The sequence below is a fragment of the Salmo salar genome, chromosome 12 (assembly GCF_965601325.2).
Source record: "Salmo salar chromosome 12, fSalSal1, whole genome shotgun sequence".
Lineage (NCBI taxonomy): Eukaryota > Metazoa > Chordata > Actinopteri > Salmoniformes > Salmonidae > Salmo > Salmo salar.
Genome location: NC_138302.1, coordinates 97,281,811 through 97,305,825, shown reverse-complemented (window position 1 = coordinate 97,305,825; position 24,015 = coordinate 97,281,811). Strand labels below are relative to the sequence as shown.

The following is a 24,015-nucleotide window of genomic DNA, read 5'->3' as shown; positions in this document are numbered from 1 at the left end:
AAACATACAGACTATTATGGTCATTCAGAGGGTGAAATCAATCATCACTTTGTTAAAATCATACAACATAATGTCCAGCTATATATATATATATATAGACTTAGACATATCAACAAAAATGGATTCCATTTCAAACTGAACCTTGCGTTTGGAATCCCATGCATCCTTCTAGGTTTGAAACCAATAAACAGACCAACACAGAATCATTCAGCATCACTATATTACTTAGCATAGTATTTACTATAGTATTTACTATAATATTTACTATAGTATTTACTATAGTATTTAGTATAGATATTAAGTATATTATTTACTATAGTATTTAGTATATTATTTAGTATAGTATTTACTGTAGTATTTAGTATAGTATTTACTGTAGTATTTAGTATAGTATTTACTAAAATATGTAGTATAGTATTTATTGTAGTAATTAGTATAGTATTAAGTATAGTATTTAGTATAGTATTAAGTATAGTATTTAGTATAGTATTTACTATAGTATTTAATATAGTATTTAGTATAGTATTTAATATTGTATTAAGTATAGTATTTAGTATAGTATTTAGTATAGTATTTAGTATAGTATTTACTGTGGTGTTTACTATAGTATTTAGTATAGTATTTAGTATAGTATTTAGTATAGTATTTACTTTGGTATTTACTATAGTATTTAGTATAGTATTTACTTTGGTATTTACTATAGTATTTAGTATAGTATTTACTGTGGTGTTTACTATAGTATTTAGTATAGTATTTACTTTGGTATTTACTATAGTATTTAGTATAGTATTTACTGTGGTGTTTACTATAGTATTTAGTATAGTATTTAGTATAGATATTAAGTATAGTATTTACTATAGTATTTAGTATATTATTTAGTATAGTATTTACTGTAGTATTTAGTATACTATTTACTGTAGTATTTAGTATAGTATTTACTCAAATATTTAGTGTAGTATTTATTGTAGTAATTAGTATAGTATTAAGTATAGTATTTAATATAGTATTAAGTATAGTATTTAGTATAGTATTTAGTATAGATATTAAGTATAGTATTTACTATAGTATTTAGTATATTATTTAGTATAGTATTTACTGTAGTATTTAGTATAGTATTTACTGTAGTATTTAGTATAGTATTTACTAAAATATTTAGTATAGTATTTATTGTAGTAATTAGTATAGTATTAAGTATAATATTTAATATAGTATTTAGTATAGTATTTAGTAAAGTATTTACTTTGGTATTTACTATAGTATTTAGTATAGTATTCACTGTAGTAGTTTCTCCCACTGGAACCAGTAGTGAATAACGCTGGATGTAGATGACATCAACCTGGTTTCATTCTGTTCTTCTGAATGGTTGTTATTACAGAGAGTACTGACCTGTTCCTATCTGTCTGAATGGTTGTTATTAGTACTGACCTGTTCCTATCTGTCTGAATGGTTGTTATTAGTACTGACCTGTTCCTATCTGTCTGAATGGTTGTTATTAGTACTGACCTGTTCCTATCTGTCTGAATGGTTGTTATTAATACTGACCTGCTCCTATCTGTTTGTGGGCAGAGAAATGGCGGTCAAGATGAGAGAGGAAGATGCTTTTGTTAAAATAGCATGGCCTTATTTCTATTACAGCATATTGGATGACTGTCATTCATATTCCATTCACCCAGTTCAATGTAACAGTGATAGGTTTAGGCTACTACATGATACTCTAATGTTCCCTATACAGACCATGAGGTTGCTACAACCTAGCCTATGAATGATAGTTTACACAGGTTGTTCCACAGGTTGAGAGAAATTTGAGTAATCACGGTGACAGACATTGCCACATTCAATAATGTTGCTAGCTGATCTATGGTGTAATCATTAGTCCAACAGTTGCAAACAAGAATTTCTATTGGACAATTTCAGATACGTTTATCCCCGTTGCCTCCGTTTAAGAAACATTTTAAAATAAAACCGGCGGAATGAATACACCCCTGATCACATGCAAACACAGTTCACTTTCAGCCAGATCATTGTGTAATTCCTTCTTGCATTTACGTGCTCTCTTACCTTTTCCCTTCACTTGTGGACTTCAGTGCATAACACATCAGCTGTCTGTGACCAGTGAGAAAAAAAAATCCAAGCCGAACCTTCATGTCATAACCGCTATCCACTACGCACATCCTACATTGTTGTCACCATATTAGCTAATGTCAAGTCAACAACAAAGCTACTAGAACTAATGCGTTAGTAAACCTGGTACAATCGTGAAGTACAATGTACAGTCAGAAAGCAGTTTAGTAGTTACACCAGCAGGCCCCGGTGGCAATAAATTAATAAAACCAAAAGCTTTTCTTCACTTGGAAGAGTTCCAGTGTTGGATAGCCAGCTAGCTAACATAGCATCACTTTCTGTTTGAGCCGAGTGTTTGAGTAGGTTAAACTAGCTAGCTGCATTCAGTAGCTAAGTAAGTAAAAAATATGAAATATAGCTCTCTCTCTCTCTCTCTCTTCTCTCTTCTTCATTTTTGAATAAATAATAGGGAAACACTATTCCCTCATCCCATCATAAGTAGCAGTCAGTATGTGTTCATCACTGATCCAATAACCAGTCCAAACACACTATTTAGTATATTTTAATCTAAAAATAATAACTTTTTTAATGTTTCACTATTTTTATTTTTATGACATTCACTGAGGACATTCAGTGAGGATTCACTCCCCTTCCTCCTCTGATGAGCCTCCACTGTCCCAGAGAGTCTTGACCTGCTCCTGACTGTCTGTATGCCTGTCTGTCATGTTTTGTATGCTACATTTCTGGTTTTAACCCTGCTGATTGGTTAATTGACTGATTGCTTGATTGGATGCTTGTTTTACAGGTTGATCGGTTGAGTGATGGACTGATTGGTTGGTTGATTGGTTGATTGATTGATTGCCTCCTCCCTAAGTTTGTTTTATTCACTGCTTTAGCACACTCCGCCAACCCTGATGTCCTAGCCGTGTCTGAATCCTGGTTTAGGAAGGCCACCAAAAATTCTGAAATATCCATCCCCAACTACAACATTTTCCGCCAAGATAGAACTGCCAAAGGGGGTGGAGTTGCAATTTACTGCAGAGACAGACTGCAGAGTTCTGTCATGCTATCCAGGTCTGTGCCCAAACAGTTCAAGCTTCTACTTTTAAAAATCCACCTTTCCAGAAAAAAGTCTCTCACTGTTGCCACTTGTTATAGACCCCCCTCAGCCCCCAGCTGTGCCCTGGATACCATATGTGAATTAATTGCCCCCCATTTATCTTCAGAGTTTGTACTGTTAGGTGACCTAAACTGGAATATGCATAACACCCTGGCCGTCCTACAATCTAAGCTAGATGCCCTCAATCTCACACAAATTATCAAGGAGATACATCCCTAACACCAGGTACATCCCTAAATCCGTAAACACAGGCACCCTCATAGATATCGTCCTGACGAACCTGCCCTCCAAATACACCTCTTCAACCAAGATCTCAGCGATCACTGCCTCATTGCCTGCGTCCGCAATGGGTCAAACGACCACCCCTCATCACTGTCAAACGCTCCCTAAAACACTTCAGCGAGCAGGCCTTTCTAATCGACCTGGGCCGGGTATCCTGGAAGGATATTGACCTCATCCCGTCAGTAGTGGATGCCTGGTTGCTGTTCAAAAGTGCTTCCCTCTCCATCTTAAATAAGCTTGCCCCATTAAAAAAAAATTGAACTAAGAACAGATATAGCCCTTGGTTCACTCCGGATTTGACTGCCCTTGACCAGAACAAACACATCCTGTGGTGTACTGCATTAGCATCGAATAGCCCCGCGATATGCAACTTTTCAGCAAAGTTGGGAACCAATATACACAGGCAGTTAGGAAAGCAAAGGTTAGCTTTTTAAAACAGAAATTTGCATCCTGTAGCAAACACCCAGAAAAGTTCTGGGACACTGTAAAGTCCATGGAGAATAAGAGCACCTCCTCTCAGCTGCCCACTGGGATAGGAAACACTATCACCACCGATAAATCTACAATAATCAATAATTTCAATAAGCATTTCTCTACGGCTGGCCATGCTTTCCTCCTGGCCACCCCTACCCCAGCCAACATCTCAGCACCCCCTGCAGCAACTTGCCCAAGCCCCCCCCCCCCCCCCGCCCCCCGCTTCTCCTTCACCCAAATCCAGACAGCTGATGTTCTGAAAGAGCTGCAAAATCTGGACCCCTACAAATCAGCTGGGCTAGACAATCTAAAATGATCCGCAGCAATTGTTGCAACCCCTATTACTAGCCTGTTCAACCTCTCTTTCGTATCGTCTGAGATCCCTAAAGATTGGAAAGCTGCCACAGTCATCCCCTTCTTCAAAGGGGAGACACTCTAGACCCAAACTGTTACAGACCTATATCTATCCTACCCTGCCTTTCTAAAGTCTTCCAAAGCCAAGTTAACAAACAGATCACCGACCATTTTGAATCGCACCGTACCTTCTCCACTATGCAATCTGGTTTCCGTGTGGGTCATGGGTGCACCTCAGTCACGCTCAAGGACCTAAATGATATCATAACCGCCATTGATAAAAGACAATACTGTGCAGCCGTCTTCATCGACCTGGCCAAGGCTTTTGACTCTGTCAATCACTGTATTCTTATCGGCAGACTCATCAGCCTTGGTTTCTCAAATGACTGCCTCGCCTGGTTCACCAACTACTTCTCAGATAGAGTTCAGTGTGTCAAATCGGAGGGCCAGTCTCTCTCTTTTCTCTGTATACATCAATGATGTCGCTCTTGCTGCTGGTGATTCTCTGATCCACCTCTACACAGACGACACCATTCTGTATACTTCTGGCCTTTCTTTGGACAATGTGTTAACAAACCTCCAGACGAGCTTCAATGCCATACAACACTCCTTCCATGGCCTCAAACTGCTCTTAAATGCAAGTAAAACTAAATGCATGCTCTTCAACCGATCGCTGCCCGCATCCGCCCGCCCGTCTAGCATCACTACTCTGGACGGTTCTGACTTAGAATATGTGGACAACTACAAATACCTAGGTATCTGGTTAGACTGTAAACTCTCCTTCCAGACTCACATTAAGCATCTCCAATCCAAAATTAAATCTAGAATCAGCTTCCTATTTCGCAACAAAGCATCCTTCACTCATACTGCCAAACATACCCTCGTAAAATTGACTATCCTACCAATCCTTGACTTCGGCAATGTAATTTACAAAATAGCCTCCAACACTCTACTCAGCAAATTGGATGCAGTCTATCACAGTGCCATCCGTTTTGTTACCAAAGTGCCTTATACCGCCCACCACTGCGACCTGTATGCTCTCATTGGCTGGCCCTCGCTTCATATTCGTCACCAAACCCACTGGCTCCAGGTCATCTATAAATCTTTGCTAGGTAAAGCCCCGCCTTATCTCAGCTCACTGGTCACCATAGCAGCACCCACCCGTAGCACGCGCTCCAGCAGGTACATTTCACTGGTCATCCCCAAAGCCAACTCCTACTTTGGCCGCCTTTCCTTCCAGTTCTCTGCTGCCAATGACTGGAACGAATTGCAAAAATCACTGAAGCTGGAGACTTACATTTCCCTCACTAACTTTAAGCATCAGCTGTCAGAGCAGCTTACCGATCATTTCACCTGTACACAGTCAATCTGTAAATAGCCCATCCCCATATTGTTATTTATTGTTTTGCTTCTTTGCACACCAGTATCTCCACTTGCACATTCATCCTTTGCACTATCTATCACTCCAGTGTTTAATTGCTATATTGTAATTATTTTACCACTATGGCCTATTTATTGCCTTACCTCCCTAATCTTACTACATTTGCACACACTGTATATTGATTTTTCTATTGTGTTATTGGCTGTACATTTGTTAATCCCATGTGTAACTCTGTGTTGTTTGTGTCGCACTGCTTTGCTTTATCTTGGCCAGGTCGCAGTTGTAAAGGAGAACTTGTTCTCAACTAGGCTACCTGGTTAAATAAAGGTGAAATAAAAAATTTAAAAAAATTTAAAAAATGTGTCTCCGCAGGGTAACCCTGGTGCTGCTGGTCCTTCTGGCCCTGCTGGTAAAGATGGTCCTAAGGGTGTGCGTGGAGACGGTGGACCCCCAGGCAGGCAGGGAGACGCTGGGCTGCGTGGAGCCGCTGGAGCCCCTGGAGAGAAAGGAGATGCTGGAGAGGATGGTCCCTCTGTAAGTTCACCTGTTTATTACTACAGTACCGTCCTCCAAGCCTCAACCCGGGGCATAGTGGACGGGCTTGACAACTCTTGTTCAACCCAGCACCCTACCAAAGCAAAAGATGGTAATACAAGCTGAATTCGTGGTGATCTTCAGATTGTGATGTCACTGACAACACACAACACACATCCCACCACCCAAGTTAACATGGAAATACATTCATTTTGGGGTTTTGCAGCTATAAAACAATACTGGCTTTATTTCTTAAAAGTCTCTCTTGGGTTTACTTCCAACCCAACCGGCATGGACATCAGTCCAGGGAATGAAAGAAAGGTCCATTTATAATGGACAACACTATTCCCTTGTCCCCATCACAACACAGGGCCGTCAGTATGTGTTCGTCACTGACCCAATAACCAGCCCAAACACACTGCTGTCTGCCAGGGTGTTAATATCACCTGTGGGCTTCCCCTGGACAGAGACGTGATGGCAGAAAGGACAAGTGTTTTACTTTGTACTTCCCACTCCCTGTAGTACAGTTCACCCCCTGAGCAGTACTGAACTAACAGCCGGCATAGCTGGCAGTTACTGAAATTGGACAGGCAAGTACAGAGAACAGATATAATAAGACACTCTGTTCCTCTCCGGCCTAAATCACAGAAGTGGAGTTGGATGCAGTGCACACCAAATGCTTTTTCTTGTTTTTCCAGTATGTTTATAGATTTTTATACTTTTTCAGTTTGTTTATTGATGTATATAGTTTTTCAGTATATTTATAGATTTTTATAGTTTTTCTGATGAAAAATGTTTAGTTGTTGTTGAAAACACTCACCAGATATCCTTGAAAATAACACACTGTCCCCTTGCCCTCCACTTCCTCCTCTCCTCCTCTTCTTCCTCTCCTCTTCCTCCTCTCCTCTTCTTACTCTCGTCCGCCTCCTCCTCCTCTCTCCCTCTCTTCTTCCTCTCCTCTTCCTTTTCTGCTTCCTCTCTTCCTCCCCTTCCTCCTCTCTTCCTCTCTTCCTCCACTCCTCCTCTCCTCCTCTCCTCCTCTACTCTCTTCCTCCTCTACCCCTCTCTTCCTCCTCTACTCTCTTCCTCCTCTACCCCTCTCTTCCTCCTCTCCCCTCTTCCTCCTCTCCTCTCTTCCTCCTCTTCTTCCTCCTATTCTTCCTCTCTTCCTCCCCTCTTCCTCCTCTCCTCTCTTCCTCCTCCTCTCCTCTCTTCCTCCTCTCCTCTCTTCCTCCTCTCCTCTCCTCTCTTCCTCCTCTTCTTCCTCCTCCTCTTCTCTCTTCCTCCTCTTCTTCCTCCTCTTCTTCCTCTCTTCCTCCCCTCTTCCTCCTCTCCTCTTTTCCTCCTCTTCTTCCTCCCCTTCTTCCTCTCTTCCTCCTCTTCTTCCTCCTCTTCTTCCTCCTCTCCACTTCTTCCTACTCTCTTCCTCCTCCTCCTCTCTTCCTCCTCCTCCTCCTCTCTTCCTCCTCTCCTCTCTTCCTCCTCCTCCTCTCTTCCTCCTCTCCTCCACTCTTCCTCCTCTCCTCTTCTTCCTCCTCTCCTTCCTCCTCTTCTTCCTCCTCTTCTTCCTCTCTTCCTCCTCTCTTCCTCCTCTCTTCCTCCTCTTCCACTTCTCTTCCTCATCCCAGGGTCCCGATGGTCCTTCAGGTCCTTCAGGTCTGGCTGGACAGCGTGGTATTGTTGGTCTTCCAGGACAGCGTGGAGAGAGAGGTTTCCCTGGCTTGCCCGGACCCTCTGTAAGTCACATACACCACATTACACATCCCATTAATTCATTAGACTATTCATTCATTCATTCATTCATTAGACTATTCATTCATTCATTCATTCATTAGACTATTTATTCATTCATTCATTCATTCATTCATTCATTCATTAGACTATTCATTCATTAGGCTATTCATTCATTCATTAGGCTATTCATTCATTCATTCATTAGACTATTCATTCATTCATTCATTCATTAGACTATTCATTCATTCATTCATTAGACTATTCATTCATTCATTCATCCCTGGCTTGCCCGGACCCTCTGTAAGTCACATACACCACATTACACATCCCATTCATTCATTAGACCATTCATTCATTCATTCATTCATTCATTCATTCATTCATTCATTCATTCATTCATTAGACTATTCATTCATTCATTCATTAGACTATTTATTAATTCATTAGACTATTCATTCATTAGACTATTCATTCATTCATTCATTAGGCTATTCATTCATTCATTGGACTATTCGTTCATTCATTCATTCATTCATTAGACTATTCATTCATTCATTCATTAGACTATTCATTCATTCATTCATTAGACTATTCATTCATTCATTCATTCATTAGACTATTCATTCATTCATTCATTCATTAGACTATTCATTCATTCATTCATTAGACTATTCATTCATTCATTCATTCATTATGATTCATTAGCCTATTATAGATGACAGAATAATATTGTACTGTCAATTGCCTTGTACCCACCCCACCCATTTCATGTAAGAATGGATGGATGAATATTCAAAGAAAAAGATCATTGAATATATGACTATTGATTTGACTATTGATTAGAGTGCCGCCCCCTATTGGTGGTCCACCAACTAACCTGTGTGTCCATCTCCCCAGGGAGAGCCTGGTAAACAAGGAGCTCCTGGTGGAAGCGGAGACCGTGGACCCCCTGGCCCAGTGGGACCCCCTGGACTGACTGGACCCGCTGGAGAGACCGGTAGAGAGGTCAGTGTCTGTCACATAGCGTGTTGTGTCTGAAATAGAATCCCAGTTCTTATATTGTTCAATACTTATAAACAGGGTCCGCATAGGGCTCTGTCCAAATGTAGTGTACTGTATAGGGAATAGTGTGCCATTCAATGCAGCACAGTGTCACCGTTATGGCCTCTCATGATCAACTCTATACCTGCAGTACAATACGTTAACTCACTGATTAACTGAATCACTAACTATGCGTTTAATGTTTCTGACATTAAACAATGTGTGATTGTCTCTCAGGGCAACGCTGGTTCTGATGGACCACCCGGTAGAGATGGATCCACTGGAATCAAGGGTGACCGTGGTAACACCGGTCCTGCTGGTGCTCCTGGCTCCCCAGGAGCTAATGGTTCCCCCGGCCCTGTCGGCCCCACCGGCAAGCAAGGAGACAGGGGAGAGGCTGTGAGTATACACCCTATAACACCCCCCATAACATCCCCGATGGCACCCCGTAGAAGCCTTATAACACCCCTAAAACCCCCTCTCTTGAGAGGACGTCAGGGGTGAACAACCCAGGCCATGTTATTGTTTTCTGTCTATTTTCTCGTGCCAGGATAAACTGGATATGTGATAAAGTTCAGTCGGATATTAATAATGTTTTAATTCATCCATAAAGTTCTTGGATATAACGGTTTACTCAAATACTATTGTATTGCAGCCCTTCCTAACCCTGTGTATGTTTCTTGGCTGTGCTATAGGGAGCTCAAGGACCGGCTGGGCCTTCCGGGCCTGCTGGAGCCAGAGGAATGGCTGGACCCCAAGGACCCCGTGGAGACAAGGGTGAGGCTGGAGAGGGTGGCGAGAGAGGACAGAAGGGACACAGAGGATTCACTGGTCTGCAGGGTCTGCCCGGACCTCCCGTAAGTACCCCCCTAATCTCCCTGTACTCCTAATCTCCCTCTACCCCCTAATCTCCCTCTACCCCCTAATCTCCCTGTACCCCTAATCTCCCTGTACTCCTAATCTCCCTCTACCCCCTAATCTCCCTGTACCCCTAATCTTTCTTTACCCCTAATCTCCCTGTACCCCTAATCTTTCTTTACCCCTAATCTCCCTGTACCCCTAATATCCCTGTACCCCTAATCTCCCTGTACCACCTAATCTTTCTGTACCCCCTAATCTCCCTGTACCCCTAATCTTTCTTTACCCCTAATCTCCCTGTACCCCTAATATCCCTGTACCCCTAATCTCCCTGTACCCCCTAATCTTTCTTTACCCCTAATCTCCCTGTACCCCTAATATCCCCGTACCCCTAATCTCCCTGTACCCCCTAATCTCCCTGTACCCCTAATCTCCCTGTACCCCTAATCTCCCTGTACCCCTAATCTCCCTGTACCCCTAATCTTTCTGTACCCCTAATCTTTCTGTACCCCCTAATCTCCCTGTACCCCTAATCTCCCTGTACCCCTAATCTTTCTGTACCACTAATCTTTCTGTACCCCCTAATCTCCCTGTACCCCTAATCTTTCTGTGCCCCCTAATCTTTCTGTACCCCCTAATCTCCCTGTACCCCTAATCTTTCTGTGCCCCCTAATCTTTCTGTACCCCCTAATCTCCCTGTACCCCTAATCTTTCTGTGCCCCCTAATCTTTCTGTACCCCCTAATCTCCCTGTACCCCTAATCTTTCTGTGCCCCCTAATCTTTCTGTCCCCCCTAATCTCCCTGTACCCCCTAATCTCCCTGCATCCCCTAATCTCCCTGTACCCCCTAATCTCCCTGCATCCCCTAATCTCCCTGTACCCCCTAATCCCCCTTAACCCTTTATTTCTCTCTACCTCTCTCTCTACCAAAAAAATCTCTCTACATAACAAATCTCTCTGTATCACAAATCTCCCTATATCATAGAAATGTCCTATAGACATTGTCTCACCTTGTCTCTCCCCAGAGGGTCAATCTGTCCTATATACATTGCCTCACGTTGTCTCTCCCCATAGGGTCAATCTGGAGACCAGGGTGCCTCTGGACCTGCCGGACCAAGTGGATCAAGAGTGAGTATAGACAGAATGGTTAACTCTTACACAAAGCTTTGAGATGTATCCTTCCTTATTGTCAGCCAAAGAGCATGGCAGGCAGAGCTCTAGTCTACTGTACAGTACATCTAAATCCTTGTGTGTGTTTTGTGTAGGGACCTCCCGGACCTGTTGGTCCCTCTGGAAAGGATGGTTCCAACGGTATCCCCGGCCCCATCGGACCCCCCGGACCCCGTGGTCGCTCTGGAGAGACAGGCCCCTCTGTGAGTAACGCTCTCATCTCCCATCTGTCTCTCAATTTATCTTAGTACTAGAGAGGAGAGGAGAGGAGAGGAGAGGAGAGGAGAGGAGAGGAGAGGAGAGGAAGAGGAGAGGAGAGGAGAGGAGAGGAGAGGAGAGGAGAGGAGAGGAGAGGAAGAGGAGAGGAGAGGAGAGGAGAGGAGAGGAGAGGAGAGGAGAGGAGAGGAGAGGAGAGGAGAGGAGAGGAGAGGAGAGGAGAGGAGAGGAGAGGAGAGGAGAGGAGAGGAGAGGAGAGGAGAGAGCAGTGTGTGACATAGTGCAAATCTCAAATCACCCCCCATTCCCCGTATAGTGTGCTACCTTTGCTCTGGTGAAAGTAAGGCCCTGTGTAGGGAGCAGGGTGTCGTCTGAGATGGCAGCCAGCCATATGAACACTTGATGCCAGCTGTACTTTAAGTTCCGTCTGCTCTGTGGTTTTCGTCCTCTGTAATACCAATGGCCCTGGTAGCAGCACATCACCTGTAGCTCGTAGTTTCCAATTTCTTCAATCAATTAAGGATTCTATCTTTCTGTCTGTGTATCTCAGGGTCCACCTGGAAACTCTGGACCCCCTGGTCCTCCTGGTCCTCCCGGCCCTGGTATCGACATGTCTGCCTTCGCTGGTTTGTCTCAGCCTGAGAAGTCCCCCGATCCCCTGAGGTACATGAGGGCCGACCAGGCCTCCGGAAACCTGAGGACGCACGACGCCGAGGTGGACGCCACGCTCAAGTCCCTCAACAACCAGATCGAGAACATCCGCTCCCCCGAGGGCTCCAAGAAGAACCCTGCACGTACTTGCAGAGACCTGAAGCTGTGCCACCCCGACTGGAAGAGCGGTATGTGACGGATAGGAGCGAAGATTGGCTCTTTGTTTAGGGGTCAAGAGTTTTAGCAAAGCAACATGACTTGACCAGGAAGAACTCAGGGCCCTAAAGTTTCTCCTGGTCAGGTGACGTTTCTCCTGGTCAGGTGACGTTTCTCCTGGTCAGGTGACGTTTCTCCTGGTCAGGTGACGTTTCTCCTGTCCCCACTGATTAGGTCGGGCAAAAATTCCATCGTATTTAGGAAGTCTGGAAGATTCTGTCTTATTCAAAAGAGAAAGTAAATATGAACGTGTGTTTTATAGAGTAATAAGAGCTGATTCAATCTGAGCCGTCTCCTTCTCCTCTGTCTGCAGGAGAGTACTGGATCGACCCTAACCAGGGCTGCACCATAGACGCCATCAAGGTCTACTGTAACATGGAGACTGGAGAGTCCTGCGTCTACCCCAAGCCTGCCAGCATCCCCAAGAAGAACTGGTGGTCCAGCAAGAGCAAGGCTGCCAAACACGTCTGGTTCGGAGAGACCATGAACGGAGGATTCCACGTGAGTCACGACTCAATCTCTCTTCGGTCTCTTCTATATATTATCACCATAATACAATCCTGATTTTTCCTCTTCAATCTCAGGTGACATCTGTTTAGTGTGCAGTGCACTTATTTACTCAAGCCTCTCTGTGATTAGTCTGTTTCAGTCCTTTAGGGGATTCCTGTGTTTTTTTTACTAAAATACGACACAATTACTTTTTACGTACATTATCTCAATCAATGCCACTAAGTCAGTTAAAATTCTGATATAGTTCTGATATAATGATGTGCTTGATTCTTACATCCCTGTCACCCGGTCCTCTCTCACTAGTTTTAACCATTGACATTGTGAAATGATATCCATCGTTGTACTGGTCCTAACCGCCCTGTTCTCCCCTTCTCTCTCTCTCTCTCTCTCTCTCTCTCTCTCTCTCTCTCTCTCTCTCTCTCTCTCTCTCTCTCTCTCTCTCTCTCTCTCTCTCTCTCTCTCTCTCTCTCTCGCTGCCCTCTACAGTTCAGCTATGGTGATGACAGTCTGGCAGCCAACACTGCCAGCGTCCAGATGACCTTCCTGCGGCTGCTGTCCACCGAGGCTAGCCAGAACCTCACCTACCACTGCAAGAACAGCGTGGCCTACATGGACGGGGCCACGGGAAACCTGAAGAAGGCCGTGCTGCTCCAGGGCTCCAACGACGTGGAGATAAGAGCTGAGGGCAACAGCCGCTTTACATACGCCGTTATGGAGGACGGCTGCACGGTGAGAGGATGAAAACGCACACACACACGCACGCACGCACACACACACACACACACACACACACACACACACACACACACACACACACACACACACACACATATATACCCCCACACACAGGCAACAGCCACTTTACATACAATGTGATGGAGGATGGCTGCACTGTGATGAAAACACACAGAACAGTTTTGAGACTATTTAACCCTAACCCACAAATACACTCATTCACTGTCCCCTATCTATATCTATAACATGTCTGTCCCCATCTATAACATGTCTGTCCCCATCTATATCTATAACATGTCTGTCCCTATCTATATCTATAACATGTCTGTCCCCATCTATATCTATAACATGTCTGTCCCCATCTATATCTATAACATGTCTGTCCCCATCTATATCTATAACATGTCTGTCCCCATCTATAACATGTCTGTCCCCATCTATATCTATAACATGTCTGTCCCCATCTATATTTATAACATGTCTGTCCCTATCTATATCTATAACATGTCTGTCCCTATCTATATCTATAACATGTCTGTCCCCATCTATATCTATAACATGTCTGTCCCTATCTATATCTATAACATGTCTGTCCCCATCTATATCTATAACATGTCTGACCCATCTATATCTATAACATGTCTGTCCCCATCTATATCTATAACATGTCTGTCCCCTATCTATATCTATAACATGTCTGTCCCCATCTATATCTATAACATGTCTGCCCCCATCTATATCTATAACATGTCTGTCCCCATCTATATCTATAACATGTCTGTCCCCATCTATAACATGTCTGTCCCCATCTATATCTATAACATGTCTGTCCCCTATCTATATCTATAACATGTCTGTCCCCATCTATATCTATAACATGTCTGTCCCCATCTATATCTATAACATGTCTGTCCCCATCTATATCTATAACATGTCTGTCCCCTATCTATATCTATAACATGTCTGTCCCCATCTATAACATGTCTGTCCCCATCTATATCTATAACATGTCTGTCCCCATCTATATCTATAACATGTCTGTCCCCATCTATATCTATAACATGTCTGTCCCCATCTATATCTATAACATGTCTGTCCCCATCTATATCTATAACATGTCTGTCCCCTATCTATATCTATAACATGTCTGTCCCCATCTATAACATGTCTGTCCCCATCTATATCTATAACATGTCTGTCCCCTATCTATATCTATAACATGTCTGTCCCCATCTATATCTATAACATGTCTGTCCCCATCTATATCTATAACATGTCTGTCCCCTATCTATATCTATAACATGTCTGTCCCCATCTATATCTATAACATGTCTGTCCCCATCTATATCTATAACATGTCTGTCCCCATCTATATCTATAACATGTCTGTCCCCTATCTATATCTATAACATGTCTGTCCCCATCTATATCTATAACATGTCTGTCCCCATCTATATCTATAACATGTCTGTCCCCATCTATATCTATAACATGTCTGTCCCCATCTATATCTATAACATGTCTGTCCCCATCTATATCTATAACATGTCTGTCCCCATCTATAACATGTCTGTCCCCATCTATATCTATAACATGTCTGTCCCCATCTATATCTATAACATGTCTGTCCCCATCTATATCTATAACATGTCTGTCCCCATCTATATCTATAACATGTCTGTCCCCATCTATATCTATAACATGTCTGTCCCCATCTATATCTATAACATGTCTGTCCCCTATCTATATCTATAACATGTCTGTCCCCTATCTATATCTATAACATGTCTGTCCCCATCTATAACATGTCTGTCCCCATCTATATCTATAACATGTCTGTCCCCTATCTATATCTATAACATGTCTGTCCCCATCTATATCTATAACATGTCTGTCCCCATCTATATCTATAACATGTCTGTCCCCTATCTATATCTATAACATGTCTGTCCCCATCTATATCTATAACATGTCTGTCCCCATCTATATCTATAACATGTCTGTCCCCATCTATATCTATAACATGTCTGTCCCCTATCTATATCTATAACATGTCTGTCCCCATCTATATCTATAACATGTCTGTCCCCATCTATATCTATAACATGTCTGTCCCCATCTATATCTATAACATGTCTGTCCCCATCTATATCTATAACATGTCTGTCCCCATCTATATCTATAACATGTCTGTCCCCATCTATATCTATAACATGTCTGTCCCCATCTATATCTATAACATGTCTGTCCCCATCTATATCTATAACATGTCTGTCCCCATCTATATCTATAACATGTCTGTCCCCATCTATATCTATAACATGTCTGTCCCCATCTATAACATGTCTGTCCCCATCTATATCTATAACATGTCTGTCCCCATCTATAACATGTCTGTCCCCATCTATATCTATAACATGTCTGTCCCTATCTATATCTATAACATGTCTGTCCCCATCTATATCTATAACATGTCTGTCCCCATCTATATCTATAACATGTCTGTCCCCATCTATATCTATAACATGTCTGTCCCTATCTATATCTATAACATGTCTGTCCCTATCTATATCTATAACATGTCTGTCCCCATCTATATCTATAACATGTCTGTCTCCTATCTATATCTATAACATGTCTGTCCCCATCTATATCTATAACATGTCTGTCCCCATCTATATCTATAACATGTCTGTCCCCATCTATATCTATAACATGTCTGTCCCCATCTATATCTATAACATGTCTGTCCCCATCTATAACATGTCTGTCCCCATCTATATCTATAACATGTCTGTCCCCTATCTATATCTATAACATGTCTGTCCCCATCTATATCTATAACATGTCTGTCCCCATCTATATCTATAACATGTCTGTCCCCATCTATATCTATAACATGTCTGTCCCCATCTATATCTATAACATGTCTGTCCCCCATCTATATCTATAACATGTCTGTCCCCATCTATAACATGTCTGTCCCCATCTATATCTATAACATGTCTGTCCCCTATCTATATCTATAACATGTCTGTCCCCATCTATATCTATAACATGTCTGTCCCCATCTATATCTATAACATGTCTGTCCCCATCTATATCTATAACATGTCTGTCCCCATCTATATCTATAACATGTCTGTCCCCATCTATAACATGTCTGTCCCCATCTATAACATGTCTGTCCCCATCTATATCTATAACATGTCTGTCCCCATCTATATCTATAACATGTCTGTCCCCATCTATATCTATAACATGTCTGTCCCCATCTATATCTATAACATGTCTGTCCCCATCTATATCTATAACATGTCTGTCCCCATCTATATCTATAACATGTCTGTCCCCATCTATATCTATAACATGTCTGTCCCCATCTATATCTATAACATGTCTGTCCCCATCTATATCTATAACATGTCTGTCCCTATCTATATCTATAACATGTCTGCCCCCTATCTATATCTATAACATGTCTGACCCATCTATATCTATAACATGTCTGTCCCCCATCTATATCTATAACATGTCTGTCCCCATCTATATCTATAACATGTCCGTCCCCATCTATAACATGTCTGTCCCCATCTATATCTATAACATGTCTGTCCCTATCTATATCTATAACATGTCTGCCCCCTATCTATATCTATAACATGTCTGTCCCTATCTATATCTATAACATGTCTGTCCCCATCTATATCTATAACATGTCTGTCCCTATCTATATCTATAACATGTCTGCCCCCTATCTATATCTATAACATGTCTGTCTCCTATCTATATCTATAACATGTCTATCACTCTGTCCCCAGAAACATAAAGGAACGTGGGGAAAGACAGTGATTGAGTACAGATCACAGAAGACCAGCCGGCTGCCCATCGTGGACATTGCTCCTGTGGATATTGGAGGAGCGGACCAGGAGTTTGGTGTTGACGTCGGCGCAGTTTGCTTCTTGTAAAGAAAGAGGGATGAAAAGAAGGAGAAGTAGAGGGGAAAAACACAAAATATGAGAGAGAGGAACACACACTTCTATCAAAAAAAAGGAAGAATGAAAGAAAGAAAAGAGAAAGATAACAACACTTTTATATAATTTTTTGTTTAAGTAAAAAGTGCTTTTTCCAACTAAGTCCTGCACTGAATGGCACCGGCAATATTCATCTGGGATTTCATGGCCTTCCAGTCTCACTCCATCAGACCCCCCCTCCCATGGTGCCTCAGCCCTATCCCTCCATCCGCCCCACCCCCCACCCTGGGAGCACCTCCCCACTAACAAGAAGGATCGAGGAGAAAGAGGAGAAAAAGGAGAAAGAGGAGAAAGAGGCAGCCAATGAGTTGGTGTTATTTATTTATTGTTCAGGTGTGGGTCCCAGGTGTGTTAGGACTGAGTGTGTTACCCTGTAAAAAAGGCCCCACGCACAACAACATACCTATTCTATAAGTTCCCCCTTTTCTTGTTCCTCTTCCATACCTCCACACCCTAAACATTATATCAAATCCAAAACCAAAACGTCTAACAGTGTGATAGGTGCAGGTGTTCCTACTTCCAACCGCCGCCCCAGTGTGTATCAGGAAGTTACTGTGTGTTATAATAAAGTCAAATGGTGCTATTGTTGTAAAACAAGTCTGTATTCTTTAACAACCAGATACTAATGTATTAGTAACATGTTTAAAACGTGTGTACATATATGTATATGTGTGTATACATATATATATATATATACATTTTTCAGAGAGTACATTTCACGCTGAGATCATTTTTCAGAGTGGTAAATGTTTCTGCCCCTCATCCCCATCCCAACCCAACCCTGACCCTCCACCATGGTAGCCCAATGACACATAAACCATGTCCATAATATATTTTGTAAGAGACATGTTCAATTCGGAATCAATCCCAGCTCTAAACTTTTTTGGTTTGTTTTATTTTGTTTTAATTATAATATTTTAAGCTACCTCACACACACACACACACAAGAAAGAAACAACAAAACATGGTTAAACCCTGTATCCAAGTTTACAAATCCAGCTTGGGCGATCTTCTCTTTGGTGCATTAGACCCCATGTGGTGAGAAGCCCACCAGAAGTTGACTTTGACCGTTGACCTATCCCACTCCACTTCCTCCCATAAACCCCCCGCTGTCCCCTCACACAGGAAGTACCTTCTGCCCTGGTAGGAAGTACCTCGGCCATGCCCCTCTAGGAACAGGACATTAGACTTGATATCGCTACTCATTTACACACAGAGGGAAAGCACCATGACCAGGGCAGAGGGTGCATTCGTTTGTCAGGGTGTGTATATATATTTGTTATATTAATTATAATAGTAATATTGTTAATAACAACAACATCATTACTATTATTATTAGTATTATTAAATATGATGATCATGATTTTGTTTTTGTTACGGTTTTGATTCATGTAAATTGGAAATAAAAGGAAAAAAACACAAGTAACAAGCTGAAGTCGCTTTTTATTTCATTTATTTTTGTTGTTTTGTTGTTTTGGTTGTTATTCCCACCCCCCATAATGCTCCAGAGAAGAGTGTGTAGCGTAAAACATATCTGGGGAGATTATTCCTTTCTGTAACCTGAAAGTATGATTGAACTTTTTTGTTGTTGACGGTATTATATTCCCAGAGATAGAAGCCATACCAAATCTAGATTCTGTGTCCTGTATGGGCCTTTCTGTTGGTCTGTGTGTTTGAGCTAAATGCATATTCGAGGGGTGGGAGGTAGTCAGAACACACAGGGAGAGACCATGGATCACAAGTGGGTGGCACCCCAGTTTATATGTTGTTTTCTTCATTGGAGAGAGTATGCAACATTTTGTGAGGAGGTGCGAAGTTCATATCATGTACTATTTTGTAAAATGTAAAACCTTTTTTTCAATATTTTCAGATTGTTTTTTTAAGCATGCTAGATAAGAGAAGGAATGGGAAACATTTCCAACCACAATCATCAGTAACTGTATGAATTGATTGTCATCCTGTCTTTATATTTTTTTTCCTTTTCTTTCCTGACCTTTCACCTTTCACCTTTGACCTTTGACCTTTCACCGTAGCAATAAAAGGTAGAAGCATTTCTCTAAACAACACAGAGCCACGTTTGTTTTGTTTTTTATATATTGAATTTTTTTCCCGAAATTTGGTTTTAAAGTTCATTTATTATTTGATGTATTGGTTCCCGAATCTACGATGTCATCTTTGTTAGAATAATTATTGACATTTAAAACAACAGGACAAAAAAAACGAATCAGCAGGACAAAAATACATCACAAATAAAAAACCGGTGTAAAAATGACACAGAAGGAGGCATGCTTGGTTCTTGTTGTCTGGGTTATTGGCATCTCCACAGAACCGGTTTTGTCACTCAGGTTGTGGTCTATATTCATTGTAGCCTATGACATAAAACAGTTACACTACAGTTAATGACAGGACAGTGCTATCAATTAAAAGAGTTGGGTTATCATTTAAAGGGGCAGTGCTATCATTTAAAGGGACTGTGCTATCATTTCAATTGACAGTGCTATAATTTCAATTGACAGTGCTATCATTTCAATTGACAGTGCTATCCTTTCAATTGACAGTGCTATCATATAAAATTGACAGTGCTATCATTTAACTTGACAGTGCTATCATTTAACTTGACAGTGCTATCATTTAAAATGACAGTGGTATCATTTAACTTGACATTGCTGTTATTTAAATTGACATCGTTTAAAATGACAGTGCTATCATTTAAATTGACAGTGTTATACCACAACCTGTGCTAGAATGGAACTCTGAATGCCACAACATTACACACAAAATACAAAACCTCTTAGGGTTTGTCTGAGACAAATGGACTAGGAATATCTCCACAGAAACGTACCACATATAGGCTACTGTACAAACAGTTTTTTTTTTTTCATGACACACATAACATCCTATTCTGATTGATATAACAACAATATGGTACAGGAGTCATTCTCAATCCATTTCAGCTTTGGATTTCAATAATGTCAGAAAAAAAGTCATTCAACATATTACACGTTCGTAGCACATTCACCTGCATGCTTTCATTTAGTTCACGACATTAACCTATTCAGTCTGGATTGCTGAAGCGTTACAGATTCTGCGATATACATTTTAAGATCCTTTCCCATTGAGCTGGCATATGCAACGTTTACCGTGAATGCAGTCTCTGCTGATGCGGGAACATTGCCTTTAAATTTCAATTAGGCTGTAATGCTGAACTTCCATGACTGAATAGAGCCCCTTAGTTTCAATCCATGGCGTGAAGACTGTTCGCGGAGACTGCATTCACGGTAATAGCTGCATATTTTGGCTCAAATGGAAATATCTCAAAGTCAACTGTCTCTTTAAACTCACTTCACTAACAATAAGAAAGTCCAGGAGGAAAATATAGGACCATAACTTTAACCACACAGACAGAAAATCAGGCCTTAAAACAGCACTAAGAAGATACATTAGGATCCACAGAAACAAGCATTTCTTAAAAAACAAGTTTGTTTCATTCGTCTGATCATTTTTAGCAAAGATAATGTTAATTATTAAACCAATTCTAAATCAGGTCTCAATTTAATTTCTCTGCTTCCGAGACAGCTGATACCCTGCCGTCATACACTAGTCTCTCCCACTTGGCCAATTTAGAAATGATTGCTTGTTACGTACTTGATGACTGAAAAACAGTTTCACCACCTGCTTCCTAGGGCCAGGGTAAAATTACAACAGCAGGAAGGAATGGATCTGGTGCGGATTGAGGGATTAGTGGGGTTTAATATAATAATAGCGCTTTTCTATACAAGTAACATGCTTCACGTCATAAAATAAAAGTACTAAGCATGTTTACAAAAGTGTGTCTTCAGAAGGGATTTAAAAAGAGGCACTGAATCTATAAGCCTGATGTCCTCTGGCAGACCATTCCAAAGTCTCGGGGTCTTAATGACAAATGCCTGATCTCCTTTAGTTTTCAACCTAGACTTTGAATTGGTCAACAGTGGCCTGCATCTCAGACTGTGTCCTGGTCTCGTAGGGTGATAAAACATAGGATATGAATGTAGATGACTAGCTGGTTCAGACTCAGTGACCTTGTAGAGTGAGAGGTTAAAATAGCCTTCTTCACTGATCGTCAAGGGCTGGAGAGAGATGAAGTAGGACTAATGATCCTGAACACTAAACAACATCACATGCCTTTGGAACCTGTTATACAGAATAGAAACAGACACTCCCTCAGGTTATATGTTTGAAACGATCTGCTATCTGTCTGTCAAAAATAATTTGGTCAAGGTGAGTATTCCCTGTTAAGAGTACAATGGAAGATGAAAGCCACAAGTATTGATGATGAAAGTCACCAGTATTGATGATGAAAGCCACCAGTATTGATGATGAAAGCCACCAGTATTGAAGATGAAAGCCACCAGTATTGATGATGAAAGCCACCAGTATTGAAGATGAAAGCCACCAGTATTTATGATGAAAGCCACCAGTATAAAGCCACCAGCATTGATGATGAAAGCCACCAGTATTGATGATGAAAGCCACCAGTATTTATGATGAAAGCCACCAGTATTGATGATGAAAGCCACCAGTATTGATGATGAAAGCCACCAGTATTGATGATGAAAGTCACCAGTATTGATGATGAAAGTCACCAGTATTGATGATGAAAGCCACCAGTATAAAGCCACCAGTATTGATGATGAAAGTCACCAGTATTGATGACGAAAGCCACCAGTATTGATGATGAAAGCCACCAGTATAAAGCCACCAGTATAAAGCCACCAGCATTGATGATGAAAGCCACCAGTATTGATGATGAAAGCCACCAGTATTGATGGTGAAAGTCACCAGTATTGATGATGAAAGCCACCAGTATTGATGATGAAAGCCACCAGTATAAAGCCACCAGTATTGATGATGAAAGCCACCAGTATTGATGATGAAAGCCACCAGTACTGATGATGAAAGTCACCAGTATTAATGATGAAAGCCACCAGTATAAAGCCACCAGTATAGATGATGAAAGCCACCAGTATTGAAGATGAAAGCCACCAGTACTGATGATGAAAGCCACCAGTATTGATGATGAAAGCCACCAGTATTGAAGATGAAAGCCACCAGTACTGATGATGAAAGCCACCAGTATTGATGATGAAAGCCACCAGTATAAAGCCACCAGTATTGATGATGAAAGCCACCAGTATTGATGATGAAAGCCACCAGTATTGATGATGAAAGCCACCAGTATTGATGATGAAAGCCACCAGTATTGATGATGAAAGCCACCAGTATTGATGATGAAAGCCACCAGTATTGATGATGAAAGCCACCGGTATTGATGATGAAAGCCACCAGTATTGAAGATGAAAGGTGCTGATCAATATTGTCTTCTCTGTTTCTTTCTTCTTCTGGTCTTTCTCTCTCCATTTGGACAGCGTTAAAGCTGTGCATATGCCAGTGAATACAAAAACATATTTTTTTGTATAAACGTAGTTAGGGCAAAAAAATATAAATAATTATGGAAAAGACCCAGTAGTTACAAAAATAAAATGCTGTAATCATTTAATTAAAGTCAAAGTTGTTATAGAGAGTCCATTTTCAATTAACAAGCTCTGTCCCAATACAGAGACATGAATTGTCTCTACGGCCTTTTCGTAGGCCTTCTCTTGGTTGTTTTTGTAAAAGAGAATGTGTTCTCAATAACCTACCTGATTAAATAAAGGCAATAAATAAATAGTTCAGAGACCAGTGCTTATCGTGTCTGTCTCCGTGGGTGTTTTCCTCGGACTGGGCAAACTCTTCAGATACTCCAGATGTCTTCTGGTCTCAGCCTGGTTCTGTCTCACGTAGTAGACCACATAAACAATGACCATGAAGAACCACACAAACATGGTCACCAGCATAGCCACATCCGTGGTCTTCCGCTGGAGATTACAGAAGTTCACCCCAGAGTCGAGCAACTTAACCAGCGGTTGACCGGCGTGCTCCCCTGCACCCCCTGGATCCTCCCAGCGACTCACCTCCCCGGCGCTCCTCACCGAGCTCTCACACACGATCCCGTTGACTGTCTCCGGCTCTAGATTTAACGTCTCCATCAGCTCCTGCAGGGTACAGTCACAGTGCCACGGGTTGTGGTAGAGGCGTGTCTTGGCCCGCGTGGAACTGAACTCATCCCGGCTGGCCTGGCGTAACTGGTTGTGTGAAAGATCCAGGAGACGGAGCTCTGAGCTCAGGTGGCGCAGGGCCCCGGAGGAGAGGGTGTCGATGCGGTTGTGGGAGAGGTAAAGCTCCCTCAGGTGGGTCAGCTCCCTGAAGGGAAGGTATATAACAAGAGGAAGTGTCAGAAACATCATAATTAGACCTGGAACTAAAACCAAACTGGGAGCCAGATATGAATTGTAATGGAAGAAATAGAAAAATAAATATGAATTCATTAATTAATCAATTAATTAATTAATTAAATGAACTAATGACAATAATGAAGCAAGGTGAATAAAAAAAATCACAACTGTTATGTTCCTTGCCTAAAGGCGCTCTCGGGGAGCGAGCGGATGTAGTTCCTCTCCAGGTGGAGGGTGACGGTGTCCGGGGGAAGGCCCTGGGGGAACTCACGGAGCCCAGCGTCCGTACACAGCACCATGCTGCTCTCCCACACACAGTGGCAGCTGTCA

General features: G+C 41.8%; 2 protein-coding genes across 3 annotated transcripts in view; one reads left to right on the top strand and one right to left on the bottom strand.

Annotated features, from left to right (window-relative positions):
- Nucleotides 1-19,435, top strand: part of col2a1b (collagen, type II, alpha 1b) — an 89,998-nt gene extending 70,563 nt beyond the window's left edge. For both annotated transcript variants that reach the window (XM_045691949.2, XM_045691950.2), the window contains 11 exons: nt 6,045-6,206; nt 7,835-7,942; nt 8,838-8,945; nt 9,219-9,380; nt 9,677-9,838; nt 10,914-10,967; nt 11,105-11,212; nt 11,776-12,064; nt 12,406-12,593; nt 13,089-13,331; nt 17,159-19,435. In XM_045691949.2, the coding sequence (XP_045547905.2) occupies nt 6,045-6,206; nt 7,835-7,942; nt 8,838-8,945; nt 9,219-9,380; nt 9,677-9,838; nt 10,914-10,967; nt 11,105-11,212; nt 11,776-12,064; nt 12,406-12,593; nt 13,089-13,331; nt 17,159-17,305 (1,731 nt within the window). In that variant the 3' untranslated portion in view covers nt 17,306-19,435. The remainder of the gene's footprint in view (nt 1-6,044; nt 6,207-7,834; nt 7,943-8,837; nt 8,946-9,218; nt 9,381-9,676; nt 9,839-10,913; nt 10,968-11,104; nt 11,213-11,775; nt 12,065-12,405; nt 12,594-13,088; nt 13,332-17,158) is intronic.
- LOC106566167 (leucine-rich repeat-containing protein 3) lies at nt 17,617-23,694 on the bottom strand. Its single transcript, XM_014134028.3, has one exon. The coding sequence runs from the start codon at nt 23,692-23,694 to the stop codon at nt 23,083-23,085; it is 612 nt and encodes a 203-aa protein (XP_013989503.2). The 3' UTR covers nt 17,617-23,082.
- Between the last annotated feature and the right edge of the window lie 321 nt (nt 23,695-24,015).

Bases quoted from the DNA above. Each gene is read 5' to 3' on its own strand.
- LOC106566167 (XM_014134028.3), bottom strand. From the start codon at position 23,694: ATGTTTCTGACACTTCCTCTTGTTATATACCTTCCCTTCAGGGAGCTG.